At 34.9% G+C, this 27,907-nt stretch overlaps 1 protein-coding gene across 1 annotated transcript in view; it reads right to left on the minus strand.

Moving 5' to 3' along the window:
- The window catches only part of C9H8orf88 (chromosome 9 C8orf88 homolog), a 29,876-nt gene extending 3,631 nt beyond the window's left edge, over positions 1-26,245 (minus strand). Inside the window, exons 1-4 of the mRNA XM_010353849.2 lie at positions 26,104-26,245; positions 21,357-21,455; positions 19,691-19,764; positions 12,216-12,291 (exon numbers count right to left, since the gene is read on the minus strand). Coding sequence (XP_010352151.1) covers positions 12,216-12,291; positions 19,691-19,764; positions 21,357-21,429 — 223 coding nt within the window. The 5' untranslated portion in view covers positions 21,430-21,455; positions 26,104-26,245. The remainder of the gene's footprint in view (positions 1-12,215; positions 12,292-19,690; positions 19,765-21,356; positions 21,456-26,103) is intronic.
- Positions 26,246-27,907: the final 1,662 nt, after the last annotated feature.

Below are 27,907 nucleotides of genomic sequence, written 5' to 3' on the forward strand. Positions count from 1 at the left end.
TCTGAAATACATCAAGGAAAATTTAACTTATCAGAAATTTTAGGTCTGGCTTCTTTCATTTAACATTTTTGAGGTTCATCCTTAATCTGGAACATATATGTAGCCAAACCATCAATCAAGTGTGAGAACAGAATAAAGATATTTTCAAATACACAAACTCAAAGAATTCACCAACCCAATACCCTTTTTTCATGAAACTCCTGGAGAATGTACTTGAGCAAAATAAGGACATAAATCAATAAAGAAGAAAACATAAAACTCAAGAAATGGAGGTAAGTGATGTCAGGTAAAACAGCCAAGTAGAGAACTCTAAAAGTCTTTCACTCCACAAAAACAAGTAAGCTCATAAAAACTGTCAGAATCAACTTTCTCAGAACCCTGGACTCTAACCCAAAGCCTGTAAAAACTAGGGGAATGCTTAGTGAACAAAAAAAAATAGCTAAATTTGGGAAAAAATTGTGGCATTTAACTTACCTGGGACCATCCCCCAGATAGGCCATGACCTTGAAAACAACAGCCCTCATTACTTTTACAGGTTCCCAAAACTGGAGGGAGTAGTATAGACTTCATTCTCAAAAAATTATGATCATTTGTTTTGACTTTCTGGTGGTTCCCTGAGGAACCATTCTGAGAAGCTTGCCTGTACTTCACACCTAACTAAGAATTCTCTTAGCATTAAAGCTGCTGCCCAAAATCCATTTGTCCAAACATTTACAGGAAAATGTATTAGTTGCTTCCACCTGAGACAAAGGATAACAATTGGAGCAAATATTAGGCATACCAAAAAGCCTGGGAGGAAAAACTGAAAAAACGAGATGTTTTGAGGAAGAAGGGCACTGAAAGAATCCCAAATATTCTTTATAGAAGCCCACATGCATGTCAAAGCTAGGCTCATGTTCACAGAAAAACTTGAGGAGATCCTAAGCACTCACTCCTGGCTGACTTGCAGATTCCTACCAAGCAGGAAATGAAGGTGAAGGCAGAATTGAGGCAATACATCAAAATACAGAGAGGCCTTATGCAAAGGCTGAAAGAGGGCTTCTCTGTTTTTCAGTTTGGTATGGTTCTTCTCGCCATTGAAGGAAATTATGTCAAATCACTAGCTGACCACTAAGATAACATAATAGAGACTTCCATGGTCATTCATGACAAAGAATATAGATTTTACAATATTAGTTTGGAAAAGTCACTAAGCTAACAACAACTACTACAACAAAGAGCAACAACAAACCCAAGGGAAGGAAGAAAATCTGATTTCCAGAGCAGCCACATTATAACATTCAAAATGTCCAGTTCTCAACCACCACAACAAAAATTATAAAGCACTCAATGAATGAAGAAAGTATGGGCTCATTCATTGGAAAAAAATAAATAGCAATTTTCACCAAGGAAGCCAAGACATTGAATTTACTTGAGAAAGGCTTTCAATAAACTATTTTAAATATGCTCAAAGAGCTAAAGAAAATTATGAGAGGAGTGTCTCATTAAATAGAGAATATCAATAAAGAGATGGAACTTTATAAGAAGCCAGATAGAAATTATTGAGAAGTACAATAACAGAAGTGAAAAATTCACAAGAGGGTTTCAACAGCAGATTTGAGCAGGCAGAAGAAAGAATCAGCAAATTTAAAAGTAATTCAATTGACATTATTCAGTCTGAGGAGCAGAAAGAAAAAATAATAAAGAAAATGAACAGAGTCTAAGACACTTATGGGTTACCATCAAGCATACCAACAAATATATAATGGGAGTGCCAGAAGGAGAGAGAGAAAAAGGAGAAGAAATGATATTTGAAAAAATCGTGGAATAAAATTTCCAAAATTTAACAACAAAAAAAGAATCTATACACCTAATAAGTTCAACAAACTATAAATAGAATGCAGACAACCCCCAACTTACGATGATTTGACTTACAATTGTTTGACTTTATGAGGATGTGAAAGCAGTTCAAGGTTTCAGACTTTAAGCACTGGTGATTCTCTGACCAAAGACTCTCTGGGCCAAAGACTCTCATACCAACTTATTATATTTTCAACTTATGATGGGTTTATTGGGAAGTAATCCCACCATAAGTTAAGGAGCATCTATCTGTATACTAAAAGAGATTCTTCACACATAGATACATCATAATCAATCTGTCAAAGTCAACGAAAATCTTGAGGTCAGAAAGACAGTAGTAATTCATGACTTTACAAGGGATTCTCTATTAGATAAACAGCTGATTTCTCATCAGAAACTATGGATGTCAGAAGTCATGGGATGACATATTTAAAGTGCTGAAATCAAAATATGTGTCAATCAAAAAATCTATACCTGACAAAAGCTCCTTCAAAAATGAAGCAGAAATGGAGACATTCACAGATAACCAAATACTGACAGTTTACTGCTTGTAAACTTGTCTTACAAGAAATGCTAAAGAGAATCTTTCAGACTTAAAAGATAGTACGTGACTAAAATCCACATGAGGAAATAAATAACACCAGTAAATGTAACTACACAGGCAAATATAAAAGCATCAATAAATTTTCAGTATGCAATTCATCCTTTTCTCCTATATGATTTAAAAGACAAGTGCATAAAAATGCATAATTATAAATCTAGGTCAATAGATGACAGATGTAATTTATGACAATAACAACATAAAGGTGACTTTAGAGATATATATAGGAGCAATGTTTCATATAACATTGGAAGTAAGTTGATATTAATTCAAACTAGTTTGTTATATATTAAATTAATACTCAACATAGCAATTAGGAACATAAGTATAGTAAAATAAAAGGAAATAAAAATAGTACACTAGAAAATATCTATTAAACACAAAAAACAGTAATGGAGGAATCAAGTAACAAAAAAAGACATACAGAAGACAAATAGCAAAATGGGAGGATTAAGTCCTTTTAAATCAGTTAATTACATTAAATGTAAATGCACTAAATTTTTCAATTATTATACAAGGCAGAGATTGGTAGAATGAATTTTTAAAAATCATCTCATTATATTCTGTCTACAAGAGACTCATTTTGGATCCAATGACAAAAATAAGTTGAAACTGAAAGACTGTAACAGATATTCAATTCAAGCAGTAACCAAAAGACAGCTGAAGTGAGTATACTAATATTAGACAAAAATAGACATTAAGACAAAAATTGTTACAAGAGGCAATGGACATTTATACAATGATAAAAGCATCAATTAATCAAGAAGATATAACAATTATAAGCGCATATATACCCAACAACAGAAAGAAAAACACAGAATTAAGCACAGAAATAGACATTTTAACATTAATAACTGGAGACTACAACATTCCATGCTCAATATTGGATAGGAAAACTTAACAGAAGATCAACAAGGAAACAGAATGTGAACACTACAACCCAACTAACCTAATTACATATATACAACACTTTACCCAACAACAGCAGAATATACATTCTTCTGAAGCACACATGGAACCAGAGCACGCATGTTTCACACACATGGAACATTCTCTGGGATGAACTCATATGTTAGGCCACAAAACAGTCTCAATACATTTAAAAAGATTCAAATCAGACAAAGTATGCCCTATGATGACACTGAAATAAAACTAGAAATCAAAACCAGAAGTAAACTGGAAAATTCACCACTATGTGTAAATTAAAATACACTCTTATACAACCAATGAATCAAAGAATAAACAACAGGGGACTTAGAAAATATGTGACAAATGAAAACAAAGTCACAACATATCAAAATTTATGAGATGCAGCAAAAACAGTGTTCAGAGCATAGTTTATAGCTATACATGTCTTATTAAAAAAGAAGAAATAACTCAATATCTAACATTACACATTAAGGAACTGGGAGAAAAGAGCAAACTAAATCAAATGCTAGAAAAAATGAACTAAATAATAAAGATCAGAGTGAAGATAAATGAAATAGAGAATATAAAAACAACAGAGAAAATCAGCAAAACCAAAAGTTGGTTATTTGAAAAGACAAAAACTAACAAACCTTTACCAAGACTGATTAGGAAAAAAATGACTCAAATGACTAAAATCATAAACAACAGTGGTCTTGTATCCTGCAACTTTAATTTATTTTTATTAGCTCTAATAGTTTATGTGAATTCCCTAGGATCTTCTACATATACAGATGCTTCTCAACTTACAATGGAGTTATATCCTAATAAACCTATTTTAAGTTAAAAATAGCAAAAGATGAAAATGCATGGCTAACTAAGAGTGGCACTTTGCTGATGCTGCCCAGCATCATGAGAAAAGTACAGTTTCTACTGAACAGATATTGTTTTTGAACTATCGTAAAATCAAAAAATTATAGGTCAAACCATCCTAATTGGTGATCATCTGTGTAGGACTGTGCTCTCTGTGAATAGAGATGCTTTTACTTCATCTTTCCCAATTTAAATACCATTTATTTCTTTTTCTTGCCTAATTGCTATGGCTAGAACTTTCAACATAACATTGAATAAAAACAGTGAAAGCGGACACCCTTATCTTGTTCTTGATAGCGTGTTTTGTCAAATGCTTTCTCTTCAATTAAGATGATCGTGTGCTTTCCCCTGAATCCTGTTAATGTGGTGTATTATTACTGATTTTGATACGTTGACTCACCCTTGCATTATTGAGATTAATTCCACTTAGACATGGTATTACTGATTTTGATATGTTGACTCACCTTTGCATTACTGAGATTAATCCCACTTGGACATGGTATATAATCTTTTTACTATAAACATAGTAAAAAGTTGTATTTTATTGAGGATTTTTGAATCTATATTTGAAGGGATATTGGCTATAGTTTTCTTTTCTTCTGATGTCTTTGGCTTTGGGTATCAGAATAATACTGGCCTCACTGGAAGTGTTACCCCTCTTCATATTTTTTGGGAATAGTTTGAGGATTAGTGTTAACTGTTCTTTAAATGTTTAGTAGAATTTACTGGTGAGAAGCCATCTAGTCCCGAACTTTTCTTTGTTGGGAGGTTTTTAATTACTGATACAATCTTCTTACTTGCTACAGGTTTGCTCAGATTTTCTATTTCTTCTTGAGTTAGTTTTGGTAAATTCTGTGTTCCTAATAACTTGTATTTTATCTAGGTTATCTAGGTTTTGGCATACAACTAACTGTTCATAATAGTCTCATAATATTTTTTATTTTCATAAATTCATAGTAATGTTCCCCATAAAATAAATTTATTTTATATATGATCAATGAATAATAAAAAGATTACATTTATAATAACATCAAAAAGAATACAGTACTTAGGAATAAATTTAACTAAGGAGGTACATGACTTGTACACTGAAAACTGTAAAATATTGCTAAAATAACTTAAAGAATACCTAAATAGGAAGATTTCTTATGTTTATGGATTATGAGATTTAATATTGTTAAGTTGGCAATATTCCTCTCGAAGTGATCTACAGATTCAATGCTATCCCTATCAAATTTCTAATGGCCTCTTTTGCAGACATGGAAACATTGATCTTAAAATATCAAATGGAACTACAAAGACCCCTAAATAGCCAAAACAATTTGGAAAAAGAACAAAGTTGGAAGACTTAACACTTCCCAATTTTAATAGTTACTACAAAGCTATAGTAATCAAAAAAGTGTGATACTGACGTAAGGACAGGCATATAAAACAGGACAACAGAATTAAGAGTCCAGGAATAAACACATTAAACACATACACCTATGGTCAACTGATTTTCAATGAAGGTGCCAAGACCATTCAATGAAAAAAGAATAGCCTGTTTTACAAATTATGATGGGACAAGTGGATACACACACGACAAACAATGAAGCTGGACTTTTATTTCCCATCATATATAAAAATTAACTCAAAATAGATCAAAGACCTAAATGCAAGAGCTAAAACTATAAAACTCTTAGAATGAAACAGAGGTAAATCTTAATGGCCTTAGATTTGGCAATGATTTCTTAGATCTGACACCAAAAACATGAGCAACAAAAGGAAAAACAGTTAAAATTCATCAAAGCTAAAAAAATTTGTGCATTAAAACACACTATCAAGAGAACAACACAAGCTCCAGTAGAGAATGAAAAGACAACATATATATATATATATGCACACAGTGGAAAGAGAACGGTAGCAGGAAGGAGAATAACACATAATAGATAAGAGTCAAATATCCCGAAGTCTTGCAACTCAATAACAAAGCAACTCAATAACAAACAACCCAGTTAAAATATTGTTAAACAACTTGAATAAAGCATGTATCCAAAAAAGAAATAGAAATAGCCAACAAGCACATGAAAAAACAGTATCATAATCATAAGAAAATGCAAATCAAAACCATAATGAGATACCACTTATCACCCACTAGGATTGCTTATAATAAAAAGATATAATAATACCAAGAATATTGAGAGATTGGAAACCCTAGTACCTTGTAACTAAGAATGTAAAACGGTAGAATTGCTGTGAAAAACAATTTGGCAGTTCCTTAAAATGTTAAACATAGAACTACCAATGATCCAGCAAGTCGGCTCCTAGGTATATACCTGAGAGAAATGAAAACAAGTGTTACAGGAGCACCCAGATTCATAAAGCAAGTCCTTAGAGACTTACAAAGAGACTTAGACTCCCATACAATAATAATGGGAGACTTCAACACTCCACTGTCAACATTAGACAGATCAACGAGACAGAAAGTTAACAAGGATATCCAGGAATTGAACTCATCTCTGCACCAAGCGGACCTAATAGACATCTGTAGAACTCTCCACCCCAAATCAACAGAATATACATTCTTCTCAGCACCACATTGCACTTATTCCAAAATTGACCACATAATTGGAAGTAAAGCACTCCTCAGCAAAGGTAAAAGAACAGAAATTATAACAAACTGTCTCTCAGACCACAGTGCAATCAAACTAGAACTCAGGACTAAGAAACTCACTTAAAACCGCTCAACTACATGGAAACTGAACAACCTGCTCCTGAATGACTACTGGGTACATAAAGAAATGAAGGCAGAAATAAAGATTTTCTTTGAAACCAATGAGAACAACAATACAACATACCAGAATCTCTGGGACACATTTAAAGCAGTGTGTAGAGGGAAATTTATAGCACTAAATGCCCACAAGAGAAAGCTGGAAAGATCTAAAATTGACACTCTAACATCACAATTAAAAGAACTAGAGAGGCAAGAGCAAACACATTCAAAAGCTAGCACAAGGCAAGAAATAACTAAGATCAGAGCAGAACTGAAGGAGATAGAGACACAAAAAACCCTCCAAAAAATCAATGAATCCAGGAGTTGGTTTTTTGAAAAGATCAACAAAATTGACAGACCGCTAGCAAGACTAATAAAGAACAAAAGAGAGAGGAATCAAATAGATGCAATAAAAAATGATAAAGGGGATATCACCACCTGACCCCACAGAAATACAAACTACCATCAGAGAATACTATAAACACCTCTACGCAAATCAACTAGAAAATCTAGAAGAAATGGATAATTTCCTGGACATTTACACTCTCCCAAGACTAAACCAGGAAAAAGTCGAATCCCTGAATAGACCAATAGCAGGCTCTGAAATTGAGGCAACAATTAATAGCCTACCCACCAAAAAAAGTCCAGGACCAGATGGATTCACAGCTGAATTCTACCAGAGGTACAAGGAGGAGCTGGTACCATTCCTTCTGAAACTATTCCAATCAATAGAAAAAGAGGGAATCCTCCCTAACTCATTTTATGAGGCCAACATCATCCTGATACCAAAGCCTGGCAGAGACACAACAAAAAAAGAGAATTTTAGACCAATATCCCTGATTAACATCGATGCAAAAATCCTCAATAAAATACTGGCAAACCGGATTCAGCAGCACATCAAAAAGCTTATCCACCATGATCAAGTGGGCTTCATCCCTGGGATGCAAGGCTGGTTCAACATTCGCAAATCAATAAACATAATCCAGCATATAAACAGAACCAAAGTCAAGAACCACATGATTATCTCAATAGATGCAGAAAAGGCTTTTGACAAAATTCAACAGCCCTTCATGCTAAAAACGCTCAATAAATTCGGTATTGATGGAACGTACCTCAAAATAATAAGAGCTACTTATGACAAACCCACAGCTATTATCATACTGAATGGGCAAAAACTGGAAAAATTCCCTTTGAAAACTGGTACAAGACAGGGATGCCCTCTCTCACCACTCCTATTCAACATACTGTTGGAAGTTCTGGCTAGGGCAATCAGGCAAGAGAAAGAAATAAAGGGTATTCAGTTAGGAAAAGAAGAAGTCAAATTGTCCCTGTTTGCAGATGACATGATTGTATATTTAGAAAACCCCATTGTCTCAGCCCAAAATCTCCTTAAGCTGATAAGCAACTTCAGCAAAGTCTCAGGATACAAAATTAATGTGCAAAAATCACAAGCATTCTTATACACCAGTAACAGACAAGCAGAGAGCCAATTCAGGAATGAACTTCCATTCACAATTGCTTCAAAGAGAATAAAATACCTAGGAATCCAACTTACAAGGGATGTAAAGGACCTCTTCAAGGAGAACTACAAACCACTGCTCAGTGAAATCAAAGAGGACACAAACAAATGGAAGAACATTCCATGCTCATGGATAGGAAGAATCAATATCGTGAAAATGGCCATACTGCCCAAGGTTATTTATAGATTCAATGCCATCCCCATCAAGCTACCAATGAGTTTCTTCACAGAATTGGAAAAAACTGCTTTAAAGTTCATATGGAACCAAAAAAGAGCCCGCATTGGCAAGACAATCCTAAGTCAAAAGGACAAAGCTGGAGGTGTCATGCTACCTGACTTCAAACTATACTACAAGGCTACAGTAACCAAAACAGCATGGTACTGGTACCAAAACAGAGCTATAGACCAATGGAACAGAACAGAGTCCTCAGAAATAATACCACACATCTACAGCCATCTGATCTTTGACAAACCTGAGAGAAACAAGAAATGGGGAAAGGATTCCCTATTTAATAAATGGTGCTGGGAAAATTGGCTAGCCATAAGTAGAAAGCTGAAACTGGATCCTTTCCTTACCCCTTATACGAAGATTAATTCAAGGTGGATTAGAGACTTAAATGTTAGACCTAATACCATAAAAACCCTAGAAGAAAATCTAGGTAGTACCATTCAGGACATAGGCATGGGCAAGGACTTCATGTCTAAAACACCAAAAGCAATGGCAGCAAAAGCCAAAATTGACAAATGGGATCTCATTAAACTAAAGAGCTTCTGCACAGCAAAAGAAACTACCATCAGAGTGAACAGGCAACCTACAGAATGGGAGAAAATTTTTGCAATCTACTTATCTGACAAAGGGCTAATATCCAGAATCTACAAAGAACTCAAACAAATATACAAGAAAAAAACAAACAACCCCATCAAAAAGTGGGCAAAGGATATGAACAGACATTTCTCAAAAGAAGACATTCATACAGCCAACAGGCACATGAAAAAATGCTCATCATCACTCGCCATCAGAAAAATGCAAATCAAAACCACAATGAGATACCATCTCACACCAGTTAGAATGGCAATCATTAAAAAATCAGGAAACAACAGTTGTTGGAGAGGATGTGGAGAAATAGGAACACTTTTACACTGTTGGTGGGATTGTAAACTAGTTCAACCATTATGGAAAACAGTATAGCAATTCCTCAAGGATCTAGAACTAGATGTACCATATGACCCAGCCATCCCACTACTGGGTATATACCCAAAGGATTATAAATTATTCTACTACAAAGACATATGCACACGTATGTTTATTGCAGCACTATTCACAATAGCAAAGACTTGGAATCAACCCAAATGTCCATCTGTGACAGACTGGATTAAGAAAATGTGGCACATATACACCATGGAATACTATGCAGCCATAAAAAAGGATGAGTTTGCTTCCTTTGTAGGGACATGGATGCAGCTGGAAACCATCATTCTTAGCAAACTATCACAAGAAGAGAAAACCAAACACCGCATGTTCTCACTCATAGGTGGGAACTGAACAATGAGATCACTTGGACTCGGGAAGGGGAACATCACACACCGGGGCCTATCATGGGGAGGGGGGAGGGGGGAGGGACTGCATTGGGGAGCTATACATGATATAAATGATGAATTGATGGGTGCTGACGAGTTGATGGGTGCAGCACACCAACATGGCACAAGTATACATATGTAACAAACCTGCACGTTATGCACATGTACCCTAGAACTTAAAGTATAATAAGAAAAAAGAAAAAAAAAAAAAGAAAAAAAAAAAAGAAAAGAAAACAAGTGTTAAGACAAAAACTTGTATGCAAATGTCCACAGCAATATTATTCACAATAGCCAGAGTGAAAACAACTCAAACGTGTATCAGTTGAGAAATGGATAAACAAAATGTGGCATAATCCACACAATGGAATATTATTTAGTCATAAAAAATAAAGTATTAATAGTGCTAAAACATGATGAACCTTGAAAACCTTATGGAAAGTGATAGAAGCCAGACACAAAAGGTCACATATTGTTCACAAGAGAAAGGTAAATGTGATGGATATCTCAATCACCCTTATTTGATCATTACACATTGTACATAGTAATCAAAATATCACATGTACCCTCAATTATTTTAATTGATATAAAATATGTACAGCTATTATATATCAATTTAAAAAATAAATTGAAAAAAATGACATATTGTATGATTCCATTTATATGATATGGCCAGATAGCTAAATCCAAAGAGACAGAAATAGATTAGTGTCTACCATACGGCCTAAGTAGAGAAGAGAAAGTAGTAACAGCTTAATGAGTATGAGGTTTCTCTCTAGGGTGATAAAAATGTCCTGGAATTGGAGTGTTGTACAACATTGTGAATGTACTAAAAGCCATTTAATTGTATATTTTAAGATGGTTAAAATGGTGACTGGGTGAACTCCACTTCAATTTTTTAAAAAATAAACCAAAGGATTATAAAGGGATATCCCAAGATAATAGCAAAGGTCCACTCCAGAAAAATAGCTGTACAGCAGTACTAAAGAACAACTAGTCCATATTGGAATAGGATTATGGAGTATTCTGAAAGGAATGTCCCATCTAAGGAAAAAAAGAACTGATATACTTGAGCATAAATAGTATACACAAGTGTGGCAGAGTTGTTGGAGCATTTTAGGAAAAGAGTTAACAATAGATAACATAGAAAAATAAGTCAAACATTCACTCTAGAAAAAATGATAAATTGCATAAAAAGGGAGATATGCACCTCTTGGCTAAGCAGTTGTATTTTACACAGCCACAGTAGTATAAAGCGTGAGTAACATTTTAATTGAAACTTGTGAAATAACTATGTGGTGGGGAGATGAAAGGGTGAAGAACTGAAGGAACTGATGTGAGAGACTTAAGTTCTCATTTACCAAGATAAAACATCAATATAAAGTTTTCAAAAATTGAGAAATTTGGAAATAATTGTATTTAGAAATATGCGGATAAATATTAGAAGAAAAAATTAATGGTCTCTTCATACTTCAAACTTTTAAACTACATACATTAATTGACAAAAATTTGGAAACTAAATTAAATCATTTTATTTTATTTTTAAAATACGTAGTGTGGGAGAGACTATTGGTTCTCCCCTAGAGCAGTTCTTTTTGTTTCAGTAATAGAATTAACTGTATTGCTAAAGACTATGTTTCCCAGTCTACCCTGCCAGTAGGCACAGTATGACCAAGTTCTGGCAATGTGATGTAAGTGGAACTACTATGTGCAACTTCTGGGTCATAATCTTAAGGCAAACTTCCTTCCCCCTTTCCTCCTTCCTAATGGCTACACAGGAACATCATGGCAGGAACAGAGGCAGTTATCTTGGGACCATGAGATGGAAGCCATATGTTGATGGCATAGCAATAAGATAAGAGAACAGTGGGAAAATAGAAACTTCACAGGGCAAATTCATTACAACAGTTCAGAATTTTACATGATACAGAAAATCTAGTAATAAACTCCTATCTTGTTTAAGCCATTGTATTCTGGTCTCTCCTTGAAAGCAAACTGGTAGTCTGACTCATATAGATAGAAATCAATCAAAAAATATATAATAAAATTTCATATAATATAGGTTTGCATCTAAGCGATACAGTAATATTAACTTTATATGAATGCTAAGACATTCAATGATAAAATTGGGAATTATGATAAAATTTTACCTTTTTTAACTGGAGACTGATGCTGCTGTTGTTCATTAAGACCTTGAGAAAAGGCTTGCATTCCATTCGTCTTACACTGTTAAACATGAAGAAAATAAACTTTTTAACTCATGTTTTAAAATTTTATATAATTAGTTTAACTACCCAAAAATATTTTCCTAATAATATATGCATTTAGTAGGAGCTAATAAGCAATCATTATAAGTCTGCTTATTTAAAATGAGCAACAAAAACATCTTTCAAAATATATTCACATATATCTACAGTTTTTTGGCATTATTATAATTATTATTGAAAAGGAATATAAAACTAAAGATGAATTTTATTGTCCTAAAGATAAATAATTCCATAATCATTAAAAGTATTTTTTTCTTGACAACAATGCCATTCGGAAAAAAAATTTAATTGATTGAAAACAACACATTTTTATTCACAAAAATTCTGCAATAATACTATTTACTTTTTTAATCTCTGAAGTAGAGACTGATGTCACTTTATAAGCCTATGGACTGTTTCACCTAATGCCTTGGAAATAAGAGAAATAAGAAAAATTGATGTATCCAATGAGACAAAGAAAATCAGAAACATTGGCAGAGCTCTATGTCTTGAAGAGAGATGCCTTAGTGCAGAGTTTTTCCAGTCTCACTTGCAAGACCATCTTTGTTATAAGATTGGCTAAGCTAATCTGATGATATTTTAAAAATTCATTTTTACCTAAATCCTTTTCTTCTGATCCCATACTTACCAGGACATACTCAGATTCAATTTAGCTTTCCATAAATCTCCCTAGAAGTAAACAATATACCAGTTGTACCAATAAGAGGAACCCAGAACACAATACATCAAGATTTCTCGTTATAAAATAATTGGTGTTCTGATTTTATAAATCAGTTTTATAAACTTGTTTAATACTATCTACCCCTGAGAGATTAACTCCTCTTGTGCTGACAAAAATCAGCTTGCAAACCATCCCTGAATTAAGGTAAATCATGAAAGTAGGTTTCTTTGGAGACATCTATCCTTAAAAATAAATATCTGTGCTCCATCAATCATTGTATTGACAAGTTGCAAGCCATTCCTTAAATTTCTGTGAATTTGCTAAGTACTCCACCTAAAGGCAGTAGGACTAATTATCTAATGCTGACACAATAAAGTCTATGGAGATAATTCCACACTATTGAAACAAGAATGTCATCAGAAAAAAAATCAAGTTTTAGTAGTGCTTTTTAAGTAGAGATAGAAAAAATGGAAAATGCCTAAGATTTGGGTTCTCCAAAGTTCTTCTAGACTGTTGTATTTAATTAACTATAAAATGGTATTCTAAAAATTAAAAAAAAAGACTATTTCTTACCTCTGGAAATTTTAGCAGATGCACATTTCACTAAGTGTGTAACATCTACTTAAATACAAGATCTAAAATCAGACTTGAAGGTAAAATTGTACTTTGTCATGTCTGTACATATTAAAAACTTAAAATACTGATTATTTCAAATAATAGCATGTAAAAAGTACACCTACAAAAAGTTTTATGCAGTGATTATCTATATGTTATCTCATTAAATTATAATCCTATAAGGAATAAAGCAAGTGTTATGATCACTATGTTATAGGTAAGGAAAATCAGACCAGAAAAGTTTGGTGACCAAGCCAAGAGTACACAGATAAGAAACAGCTGAGCTAGGTTTTGAAACTCAAGGCTACTATGTAAATTTGTGAAGGGTATGCTTCTAAAGGGTTATCATTCACCACATAAATGTTGTATATTTTCTAGCAGATAGCAGCAAAGTATCCTACTCAAAAAAATGTGTATTTTCTATAATTTTTCATTCCTCTTCTAATTCTTGCAAAGTTGCCAAATGGGTAGTAGTGGACCTGTTAAACTCATCCATTTAACAAACACAGAGTGCCTATGACATGACAAGCACTGTGCTTTGTGTCAGGAAATACAAAGATGAACATGACATTCCAGTATCTGTTCTCAGAGACTCACAAACTAAAAGGCAGAAAAATAAAAGAGCAAATCATAATAAAATCTGAGAAGCTCTGTAATAAAGATATGCAGAAAGTACAATAAAAGGACTGAGTCAGGGTATCAAACTTGGCTTAGAAATGCCAGGAAAGGCTTTACATAGGAGATGATGCTTATACTGACTCTTGAAGGATCAGTAGGAGTTAGACTGGCAAACTAATGAAAAATTAATGTTTATGGAATAAAAGAATAGCCTTGTACTGAAGAGCATAGGAAAATATGGCTAGTTCAGGAAATGGAAAAGGTTAAACAGAGGAGTAAAGCAGGATAAGCATCAAGTTTCTTACAATTTTATTCAAATCAAGTGCTCTTTGTAATGGTACAATTCCCCAATATGCATGCTCAGAAGTTCTATCTAGACTTTTTGTATTTTTTTGAGACAGTGTCTCACTCTGTCACCCAGGCTGGAGTACAGTGCCACGATCATAGGTCACTGTAACCTTGAACTCCTGAGCTCAAGTCATCCTCCCAACTCAGCTTCCTGAGGAGCTTGGACTACAGGCATGTACCACCATACCCAGCTACTTTTCAAAAGTTTTTGTAGAGACAAGATCTTGCTACATTGCCCAGGCTGGTCTCAAACTCCTGGGCTCAAGTGATCCTTCCACCTCAGCCTTCCAAAGTGCTAGTACTACAAGTGTGAGCACCCCACCTGACCCTTTTATATTCTATAGCAAGAATGTTCCCAGCCTCTGTCACTCATCTTAAACAAATGTAAACCACTGAGATCAGAAAAGAGAATAAGAAGAGACAAATGCATATCACTCTCCACTCCTGGAATGAAAAGTTAAAGTGCGATATTTCTAGGCAACACCAAAAGACAAAAGGTAAACAGGAAAAAAAATTACAATTCGTATCTTAAATAGTTTCACCTAAAAGAACTCCCAGGAAACAATTAAAAAAAAATAAAAAAGCCTATAGAAGAGAATGGGCAAAGGACAAGAAACTGGTAACACAGAGGAGAGGAAATCCAAATGACACTGAAACAGATCAAAGTTAGCCACAAATTCTTGATACTCTTCTCATCAAGAGGTAAATTCTGTATCTCCTTCACTTAAATCTTGGCAAGATCTATGACTGCTCCTACCAATATACATTTCAGAAGTGACAGAGTGCTAGTTTCCACTCCCAGATATTAAGAGGCTGGCAACTTCTATCTCCTGTCCCTTTGAACATTAGTCTTGGAACCCACACGTAGTGTTATAAGAAGCCCAAGCCACTTGGAAAGGCCATTTGTAGGTGCTCATTCCAGTTCATAGTACCAGCTGAGCTCCAAGCCAATGGCCAGTATTAACTGACAGCCATGTGAGTGAGTCATTTTCATCATCCAGTCCAGTCAAGCCTTTAACTGTCCTAGATGCTATCTGACTTCAACTACATGACTATACTAAAGTGTGATATGGCCAGCTGAGTTCAGTCATCCCAGGAGACCATGAAAGAAAACAATAAGCTGTTGTTTTAAGCCAAAATTTTCAAATACTTTGTTATGAAGAAATAATGAAAAACAGGTTAAAGAAAGTTGTTCATAAAGGAAGATAATACCAGACAGAGCCATGGATTTACACAAAGAAATAAAAAGTTCTGGAAAGTCAATAAATGAAAGTAAAATAAAATTCTTTCAGTTTTTAAAGTTAAAAGATAACACAGAAAAAAAAAAAAAACATTAGTAATGATTGTATGTTTACAGTCCAAACAAAAGTAAAATTATCATCATAATAAGCACAAGAACGGAAGGGTGGTCTCCATAAAAAGTTACTAGATCTAATAACTGAGTTTAACAAAATCACTATACAAAATCAATTATATTTCTAAACCCTAGCAACCAACCAGTAAAATTTAAAATTTACAAAAAAATACCATTTACAATACTATCGAAATATCTGAAACACTTACAAATTGTATAAATGATGTTCAAAAGCTCTATGCTGGAAAATACAAAGAATCAAGGGATATGTCAAGTTAACAGATCATAAGATGTCAATTCTTCCCATATTAATCTATAAATTCAATCAAAATGCCAATAGACTTTTTGTAGAAAATGACAAGCTCACTTAAAATTTATATGCAAATACAAAAGACCTAGAATTGTAAAGATAAATTTTAGAAACAAAGTGAGTGACCTTTCATAACCTGGTTTCAAGACTTATCATAAAGCTACAGTAGACTATAACGTGTAATATTAACATAAAGGTAGACATAAATCAACAGAACATAATAGAGTTTTGAAATAAATTAATGCATGTGTGATATACCGGTTTTTCAAGGAACTTTTGCAGTTCAATAATAAAAAGACAACTCAAATAACAGAAATAAGCAAAAAGACATGAACAGGCACTCCAACAAAAAATAAAAATTTAAAGAAAGAAACAGGAAAAGAAAAACACAGATGTCAGAGAAGTTCATGATAAGATGCTCAATCTCACTAAACATTAAGAAAATGTTAAATACAATGAGATACCACTACTCACACACTAAAATGGCTAAAAATAAAAAGATCGACCATACTAATGTTGGCAAGGCTGTGAAGCATCTGGAGCTCCCTCATATTACTGATGGAGCTCCCTCATATTACTGATGAGAAGGTAAAATGGCACAACCACTTTGGAAAACATTTTATGATATCTTATAAAGCTAAACAAACTTACTATATGATCTATCAATTCCACTCCAGGATAGTATGTTTATTTCCACACAAAGATTTGTACATGATAATCTATAGTAGCATTACTCATAATATCCAAAAACTAGATACAATCCAATGTTCATCAACTGATTAATAAATTGTTGTATATTTACAGTAGGATATTATTCCACATTTAAAAAAAAACTACTGATATATACAACATGAAAGGATCTCATAAACATAATGCTGAGCAAAAGAACCCCAGCACCAATGAATACACATTATATTTTTCATTTATATGAAACTCTAGAACAGTAAAAACTAACTTATCTATCATTAAAAGAAGCAGATCAGTGGACGTACGGGGCAGGAAGGAGGGCAAGGGGTTAGTGTTAAGCGTAAGTGGTAAATTATTGCAAGGGGATATAAGGACATTTTGGAGGAAGATGGAAGATTTTCATTGTGGGGTTCATTACATAGAATAAATATTTCTCAAAACTCATTGAACAAATGAGTTCACTTTACTATATGTAAACTATACCTCAATAACGGTGGTTTGAAAATATATCAAGTATCTCTGACACAGATTCTACTAGCGTTTGCATTATAACTGAAGCAGCAGACACAATTGTACATTTAGAAGTAATTTAACTGCACAATTTGATTTTTCTCTATAAAACTGCAATGTTAACATATTAATTTTTTACATATAAAGTAAAAGAAGGTCAATGGTTCCAAAAAGTAATGAATATTACTGTTACATTTAATTAGGGAAATGTTAGCTGCTAGAACAAATAAAACATTTCTATGACTTATAGAAAACTCATAATAAAGCCAGAATAATTAAGACATCATGATATTGATTATACAGAGATAAAATATGATTACTAGAACAAAGAGCCCAGAAAAGATGTGTATGAAAAATTATTATATAATTAACATTCCACTGATTTATAGGATGAATTATTCAATAAATTATGCTTTACAATCAGTTGCTTATAGAAGAAAAACTAGATTTCTATCTTACACCATCCAAAAAATCACCTTTAGGTAGACTACACACCTAAATATGAAAGCAAAACTTCAAAGCTTTTGGAAGAATATATAGGAAAATATATTTTAATTTTGGAAATGGGAAGACTTCTTAAAAGTGAAATCCTAAAGTAAAACATTGATAATATCATTACATTAATATTTAAAACTTTTAAACAAAAAATGCCACACAAAAAATGACTCTCTAACAGACCATATTCCTGGAAAAGAAAATATTTTTACGCAAATAAGAAAAATAATTAGAATCCAGAACATATTTTAAAGGCATATAAATCAAAAAGAAGAAAATTCAGGAAAAATGGGATAATAATATGACTTGGCAATTCACAAAAGAAGAAATCCAAATGGTCAAACTAAACATATGAAAAGACGCTCTACTTCACAAGTAATAGAGAATTAAAAATTAAAACCAACCAAAATATATAATTTCTCATCTACTGTCTCACCCAATGTTCAAGTCTGACAATAGTAAGTGAGGACGTAGAAAAATCAGAGCCCCTGTTCATACAAAGTGCTTTGAAGAGTAATTTGGCAGCATCTAAAAGTTGAAATTAATAATACTTAGTAACTCTACTCTAATTTTATGCCACAGAAAACTTCTCAAACATATAAAAATGAAATATATAGATGGCAGTCACAATAGCATTTATTATAATATAGAAACAAGTGCCCATCAACAGAAAATGGAAAAAAATGTGGTATAGTCCCATATATTAAAAGATTATTCTATATCAGTTCATATTTAATTGCTTTATTCATTGTAAAGTTGCCTAGTATTCCATTTACAAATATACTTATGATTGTGCATGCATAGTCTATTTGTGGATAAGAAATAGTAACGAGAGGCCGGGCACAGTGGCTCAAGCCTGTAATCCCAACACTTTGGGAGGCCAAGGCAGGCAGATCACCTGAGGCTGGAAGTTCAAGACCAGCCTGGCCAATATGGTGAAACTCTACCTGTACTAAAAATACAAAAAAAAAAAAACAAAAATTAGCTGGGTGTCATGGCGGGTGCCTATATCCCAGCTACTCAGGAGGCTGAGGCAGGAGAATCGCTTGAACCCTGGAGGTGGAGGTTGCAGTGAGTCGAGATCGTGCCATTGCACTCCAGCCTGGGCAACAAGAGAGAAACTCTGTCTCAAAAACAAAACAAAACAAAACAAAAAAAAAAGAGAGAGAAAGAATTAGTATCTAGGTAAGAAACTGATACAATGCATCTGGATAAGAAACTGGTGCAATGCTTACTTCTGATCAGGGGAACTAGGAGACTGGGACAGAGATTGGAGGGAAACTTTTCAATAAATGTCATTTTGTATATTTTGAATTTTAAACTTTGTGACTAATTTACTTAGTCAAAAAATTAAAATTTGTAATAAAATGTTAAAGCAAAGATGACAAAATCCTATTTACGTAAAACAAATAAAACAATTCTATTTATCATAGCAAAAGTAAAAATATATTCATGAAAAAAAAACTGAGGATAGTTATCTATGGGCAGGATGGAAGGAAATAGGATGGTAGAAGCATATATATAGGGTTTGTAACTATATGTTAAGTTTTTTTCTTTAAACTTTTTAAAAGCAAATATAGCAAAATGTTTAGACTTAAAAATGCTGGGTGACAGATAAATGGGTGCTACATTCTCTTTAACATATGTACATAAATTTTTAAAAAGTATATAAAGCATAGTGTCTGGCACACAATAACCATCTAACACACGTTACTTTCCAACCTATAATATTTCTTTTTGTTATAATTTCAAAAACTTACTCTGCTAACTCCACTTTGTATGCACTGAGTGTTGCATGGATATTCATTTTGAAAGTTGAAAGGGAACACTGCTCCTGTTAAGAGAGGAAGAAAACGATTTTATATATCTATTATTTCGATGTTGCGTTAAAAGGATGGGCATACAAACATAAAAAGAGTTCAGAGAAAAGAGTTCACAGTCTATTTTAAAAGACAAGCTCATATATAATGACTATAATACAATTTGATAAGCAGTAAGCTTATTGAGAGATTTAGAGAAAGTACTACGCCAAGCGGAGTGGGTTTGGGGTATCACATAGGTTTCACAACATGAAGTAATTAAATCTGAATCTAAAAGAAAAAGTAAATGATTCCTTTAGGGATCTGAGATGGCCAGGGAGTATGTAAGTGTGTTAAGAAACACCAAAATTATTTTCTGATTTACTAGACTTTTCTGCCTAATAATCTCCTACTCTCTTGTCTGGATCTTAAGAAGGTACAACCAAATAAGATACCGGGGCCACCTGCCCACCTTGTATCCCCTCTCATTCTCATTCTCCATGTAACTATGTTGGAGAGAAATCAGTGAAAAATTGGATCTTCAGAGATGAAGTGGGGTGGGAGTTGCTGGAAAAAGTCTGGTCACAGAAAAGAGCTGCTGCAATGGTTTTACATTCTTTCCTTTAGGATAAAATTTGAGACTTGACCCTACACAACCACTTCCACTGCATCAGAAGTATACAGAATCAGCATTACTCAGCTATGGTCCCAGAAGATCCATTAATTTCACTTATCTGACATAAGTCACAGGCATATTGAGAGCAAACATGACCAAAGTGGAGATTATCTTCCTTGAAGGATCCAATGATGGGAAAATGAACACAGGATCGAAACTGGAGCCTCTTCTATCTTTTTTGCTTCATCTGTAAACTCAATAAAATATCTGTATTTTCCCATTTTTAAGTAGTAAGTTAATTCAGCTGAATACATAGACTAAGAAAAAGTTTAAAAAGTTGTATGTGTATCATCTAAAGTAGACACAGAAGCCATTCTAGCAATAAGTAATGAATACAATTAAAAGACTAATACTCCAATTTAGAAGTTAAATACTAGGTATTTCAGGAGTTTGTCCAAAAGAATATCTTCATAGATAAAAGAAAAACATTTTAGAATGTTTAAAATAGATTTTTTGAAATTAGATCTGTTCCAGTTCAAACACAGCCATAACCTCTATCAGAGTAAAAGTATGACATAACTACTACAGAACCTTTAAGATTTATGCTAATTTTTTTGGCATTTGAGTATGTCGTTATTCTTTTAAAAGGTTAAACTGTCTCTCCAGCATGATTGCCCTGCAGTGATCATAATCACAGGGCACAATTTTTACTGGGTGTATCACTCTGACCAGAAGCCAGAAGCCTACAAAAATGAGACATGAAAAAAACCACACACACAAAAAGTTACTTTCAGTCAAGGGTTATTCTTCCTACCTTTGTTGGTCTGGTAGACTACAGATTGGTAGGTAATTAAGAATCTTTTTCCTTCAGTAATACTTATAAACTCTTAGTTTTCATTATTTCTTTAAATATCCACCTGAAACAATTGCTTTATATATTATTTAGCTTTTCAAATACTAATTAGTCATTAATACATTAATATTTAAGGAACTGTATAATCTATTACTCACCTGGGGGAGAAGTCAGATGACGAACAGGTCTTGCTGGTTGAAGCGGTTTACCAATTAATTTTTTGGTTTCCATTGTCACAAAGACCTTGAGGTTCCATACTAGAAGATGAAAAAATACATTTTTATCTTTTGGATGAAATAATCAAGATGCTTTACATATATACAAATAACCACATCTTTTTTTAAGATGCCTATTTTACAAGTTAAAGTGGAAAATACAAACACAAAAAAGCATTTAATATGCAATACTCAGACTCCTTTGATAGCACACAGTTAAACATTCTCTCTTTAAAACATTTTCTTTCCTTAACTTTACTGACTCTATATTTCTTTTTGTTTTTCTTTTCTTTTGAGGCAGAGTCTCACTCTGTCACCCAGGCTGGACTGCAGTGGCACAATCATAGCTCACTTCAACTTAAAGCTCCTGGGCTCAAGAGATCCTCCTGCCTTAGCCTTCCAAATAGTTGGGATTACAGGCATGAACCACCAGGACCGGCTAATACATTTTTTTTTAAAGATGGGGTCTCACTATGTTGCCCTGGCTATGTTCTTTTGGTTTGTTTCCTATTTCTTTGATTGCCTCTTCTAACTTCCTTAGCTGATTCCTCTTCTTCTATCTTTCTTCCAAATTTGGCTTTGGTCTTCTTAGCTAAAACTCATCTACGCTCATGGCTGCAACTTCCCATCTACATGATAAATATGCCCTAATTTATACTTCCAGAATCTACTTTTCTTTTAAACTCAAGTTCTATTTTTCTCATTGTCTAATAATATTTCAATTTATATATTATCACAGGTGCCTCAAATTCAACATATCTAAAATCTAATTAATAACTTTAACTCCTGTATTCCTTTAAAGTCATCACCAACTCCCTTGGACCACACTTGATAAAACTGCCTTCAATTTGATGGGTTAAATTAGAGCCTCTGATTCCAATATCAGTCTTTAATTTTTGTTTATGCTACTTCCAAAATAAATTAATGTTATTTTCTTTCATCATATATTTGGACATTCAGGTGTTTTGTCTATAGTTTCCTCACTATCTCGGCTGTTCTTCTTCCAAATAGCTATTTATCTGTCAAGACCAAGATCAAGCTCTTGCCACTTCCTTGGAAAATATCCCCCTGGCTCAACAGGTAAGGTTAAATAAAATAGTCTACATGAAATTCTCTAATAATAAAATAATAATAGCAATAATAATAATTCTTCCTTCCTTACATTCCTCCTCCACTGGTCCCTACTGTATTTTATCAATTTTCCTAAAATATATCATAGTAAATATATTACATGTCTACTTGATTGGACTATCAGTTGAGGCCACAAAAACCAGACCTTATTTATTTTTGTATTCTAGTATCTGCAACATAGATTTATTAAATAAACTCTATAAATGTTAAGTACATCATCATTGCAACTAAAATCTAACACCTGTATGGGAGACAAGAGTTCCAAAGTTTGATGCCCATCAAGACAAAGTCAAAAACAAAACTCCACTTGATTTTGCACCTGCTTATCCAGAAATAATTGTAACCATATGATATTAAGCAAATCATAAGTCTAAGTGCCTATTTCCCCAAGTATAAGATAGAGATAGTAACCCTTTAAGTTCCCAGAAATGCTTTATCCTATTTTTAAAATATCTTTGGACATGTATAATTCAAATGTTAAAATTATAAACTTATAAACAACCTCTCAAAATTAGGAATGATAACTAAGCACCCAAAAGTTACTATTTGGAGATACCCAGCAAGTACTTCAAGTTAATACTAACCCAGCTTTGTAATGTGTCTGTTAACTAGTATTTCAACGTGGCAATTAACAACCTCTAAACAAAGCTAATGCTCTTTATACTTTTTGTGCAATACAACTGGATATAACAAGATGTTAAAAAAAGTTATAAGCACAAGTAGAAAAAATACTTCAAATAAATAGTTACTAATATTTTCTATGTGGAAGAGTATATTTAAAATAAGGACCAAAAAGCAACCTAATATACATCGCTTTATTTGATATTTATCCTATTTATTTTAGTTAAGACCCCAATACTAGTATGTAGTAACTTTCCATCCTATTCCCCACATGAAACTAGTGAATCAGAATACAATAGAATAGAGTACTTTGGCACACACTTCGTTGTTTTTCATTGCTCAGCTGAAATTTAGTTGTAGGTTGTTAAATCTTTTCCAATTGCTGAGCAAGGCAAATCCACAGTATTCAAACTAGGGATTTTCAAGAGTTGGGGATTACAGAACTCCATTATATGACGTTGCAACACAAGTAAAGAAACAAAAAATAAAGCTCTTTTGGTGCCACCTACCCTTCAATTTACAGTAGGAAAGATACAGCAATGGCTCCTTGTATATAAATCCACATCAGTCAAGGAAATTAGAAAAGATGGTGTCATTCAGTACTCTGTTTAGTACTTTTTTTTTTTAAGTAAACTACGCCTGCATGGAAATACTGACATTATAGGGGACAAGTTTGGGATTACAATGCATACTACATTCCACTATCATGTTAATTAATGAAAAACGTTAAGTATTTATAAAAGTAATTATTATTGTAAAACTGATTCACAGGATTATAATTAAGGCAGAATGCCATAAACCAAAACCTAATTCTCAGTTTAGTTAAAAATAATAGACTTAACTGCACTACAAAGTCATTATACTAAATAAATTCAGTCTTAAACTCTAATGCCTCCTTCATCCATGGAATGTAGAGATCAAAAAGTTTCCCTTGAAGTTACTGGTACTATCTAGAGTAGGCATGTATGATGTCAACTATTCAAAGCACAGTTACAAAATAAACAGAATCCTGCCTACAACATTGGGTAGCAAGTAGCCAATCATAAGGTTGTAAAATGTAAATTTAAAAATGTAAATGTATAGTTTTGTGGTATAAATGTTTTTTAAAGGATATTTTGATCCGATGTCTCCAAAAAACTTTCTATTAATACATGCTGAGAAATGGTTGTTGATAGTGTTTTTCAAGTTCACACGCACTTAACAAATCATCTTTAAAGGCCAAGTTGTATGAATAGAATATTGGTAAATTAGTTATTTACAGTTGCTATTCTACATCTGGCAATACTAACTATATCTTAGGTTCCTTTTCTGTTTTAAAAAATTTACCTAAGTATGAATCTTCAGGCCTTATCAGTCCTGATATTACCAATAAACCTAGAATTGTCCAAAATACAATGGGATAATAAGCAGATATACTGACCAATGTGGCCAAAATCTTATTAATCTAATTTTTTGATTAAGATCCATTTTTAAGGTCCTACTACATACTAAATATAATATCATTTAATTTTGAGCCATATATGAACTGTGGGAGAAAATTATTATTAGTCCCACTTTACAGATAAGAAACCTGAGGCTCAGAAAAATAAGAGACATGCCCAAGTCCACACAGCTACTAAGTGCTAGATGTTAGTATTTGACTACAAAGTTCACACCTTTATATCAAAACTTGCCTATTTGTTACATAAAAGAAAGATAACTGACTGTCCACTTATTACATGTGGACACTGCCTGTACAGATTTTAAAATTAATGTGAAAAGTAACATTTATTTATAAGGCCATGCAGAATAAATTGGTATATGCTAGTAATATCCATTTCCTCAATTTACCATTTTTCTTAGAATACTAAATAAATTAGGGAGTACTGTGCTTTCCTCATGCTACAGACGTGGTATACTGCCATACTAACCAGAGGTCACAGCATATGAAACATACTATGCACTGGTTTTAGAAGCTGAGTACTATACTTAAACTCCAATATAAATTCTAGTCTTCTTTGAAAAGTACTCATGCTTCTGCTGCCGTTGAGAAATAAGATCATATGAAGTGAAATGATGAAATGAAAAGACCATATTTGCATTTACCTTGTGTGTATTTCCCATATGATAACCAGATAAAATTTCATCTAAATTTCCAACTTCAAAACATTACAAAGTTAGGATTCCTTGAAACCAAATGCTGCTTGTAAGTAAACTGCTCACACTGACAAAACGATAAAGAGAAACATACAGGAAATATCAGGGAGTAAGAAATAAACCACCTATGACTCAAGTGGTGAAAGACATTTCACGTTCCACGTACCTAGTTGCACTATTAAGGAAAAATTAAAATGAAAATATCAAAAACCTAGAAGTTAGGAGAGTTCCAACATATTTTCCATTTCATGCCTTCTGTTTATAACTAATTTAATTGTTTGTTTGGTCTATTTGAGGGATTTCTCAAAACAAACACAATTTAACATTTAGATGGGCTAAAGGTGTCTGTGATTACTTTAGTCATGTAACTGTCCCTTCTGTAGCTTTGACTAAAACACCAGCAATGTAAACCTTGTGCCACCGGGTGTAGGGGGGCAAATCATCTTGAAAGCCTCCCACCGCGTGGCAGCAGGTGCTGGGGCAGAGCCAAGGGGAGCTGTGTACTTAGCTCCTTTTTTGGCGATAGCTTTGGTCTCGGCCACTTGCCCCTCTATCGGGCTCCCCCGACCCCCTACACTTTCCTTCCCCTCATCCGACGCGCTCGCTCCCATCCCACTCCCACTTCAGGGTCCACAGGAGACTGAAGGGGCCCTCAGAGATTTCCCGACCCACCTCAGAGCTTCTCTCCCTCGCCTCAACTTTCCCAGGGGTCGGGCCTGGGAGACGGCGCCCACCCGCCTCCTCCACACCGCGGGGCCCGACTTCCGTCCCCCAGTGTCGCTCATCCTCCCCAGCCACTTACCGACTCAAGATCCACGAGGATTTCGAGACAGCAGCGTCGCCGCGCTCAGCCCAGACGCGGAGGCCGAGCGCCCCGCTGCCCGTCGGGGAACGGCTCCTGCCGCTGGTCCGCTGGCTGACCGTGGTGGCGGCGGCGGGGGGCGGCGGCGGGGGGCGGCGGCGGGGGCGGCGGCGGGGGGCGGCGGCGGGGGCGGCGGCGGGGGGCGGTGGCGGGAGGCGGCTCCGAGGGGCAGGAGGCGGGCCCAGGGCGGGCGCAGGGCGTGGCCTGGGGCGCTGAGCCTCGAGAGCCGCCGCACGCCCGCGAGGGTAGAACCGTTAAAAAGGTGGCGCGCGCTTCCCCGGGCGCGCTAGGCGCGTGGGGTTGGGGCTGCGCCAGCGGGAGCCAGTTGTCGAGGTCAGGAGGCCGCGAGTGAGGCGCTGCTGACAGCCTAGCCCTGCGCGCCCTTGTGAACGGCCTTCGGGACCCCAGACCGTGGCCCTGCTTGTGCGAAGACTAGGAGGCGCCAGGCGGGCCGCCTGCTGGGGGCTTGGCGGCGGGTTCCAGGCAGGGTCTGTGAGGGAGGCCGCCTCTGTGAGGGAGGCCGCCTCTGTGAGGGAGACCGCCGTCGTGCTGACGACTGAGTACACCCCACTCCTCTCCCCCGTCAGAGCTGCTGGCAGGCCCAGCTTGCCCCTTGGTCCGTTTAGTGGGTGCCGGGATTCGGGTTGGCAGGGAGGAAGATGTTTGAGACATGGTTTACCTCAGACAGGGATACAGCGTTTCACACAGACTGCCATCCTGAAAGGAACAAAATGAATTAAGTCAACTCCATCCTAATCATTTCTTTTTAATCTTCACCTTGAATCCTTTTGCTCATTTTTCATTATCTTTGAGTGTCCCCAGAGGGGGACTGTCTGCTTGTACTGAGGGATGTGGAGGTGGCAGTGCCTCACGTCCCCAAGCACAAAAAGGACAGTTGAAAATGCACTGGGAAACACTGAACGGTTTTAAGTGGGTACTATCAGGATTTACCATTTTGTAAGGTATGAAGTTTCACAAGCATTTCCGTGTATAATCATGTTATTGCTATCTGTCTCCGTGTAGAAATGGCTTCCAGAAACACTCCTACCATCCACTGAGACAACTCGCCTGGCATCAGAGACCTAGGGTCCAGGGTCAGAGATGGGTCATGCTAAAAAGGCATCCCTTGGGGTGAGGCACCAAAAGTCTGCACAGTGGAATCAATATATTCCAACCACCAGATGTAGAAAATTTTAAGTTCAGGATGTGGTTCTCATCCATCTAGTCACAACAGAAATTTTCTTCTTCAGGAATATACTTAATGCAACATGTATAATTTTATATACATCTTACAATAAAACTATTTTGTGCATATCACTGTGAAGTCAGTAGAAACTATTGTGACAAAAATGTAAATTGGAAGAATTCCAATTCAGATCAATATTAGTAATTTATCGACAGGAAGAGAGAAATCAGAATAGACAGACTCCTTGATTTTTTGATAATTGAAGAAAAATGAACCATATAAAAATATCGAAACATTTCAAAATGTCTTATTGATGTGACATAAAATATTGGTATCTACAAGGATAATCTAGAACTCATACCTTTACAACAAGAACTTGACAACAAACAGGTTAATGACTTTTAGCAACTTAAAGAGTATTTAAGGTTAAACACTGCCTGAGAAAACGAAGTGCCCTGAAATCACGAGTTCGCATAAGAACCTCATGAGTTTCCCCAAATTTAGCAATATTAAAAATTGACATTATTACCAATAACAAATTGTGGAACTGCAATAACT

The sequence above is a fragment of the Rhinopithecus roxellana genome, chromosome 9, assembly GCF_007565055.1.
Source record: "Rhinopithecus roxellana isolate Shanxi Qingling chromosome 9, ASM756505v1, whole genome shotgun sequence".
NCBI classification, from domain to species: domain Eukaryota; kingdom Metazoa; phylum Chordata; class Mammalia; order Primates; family Cercopithecidae; genus Rhinopithecus; species Rhinopithecus roxellana.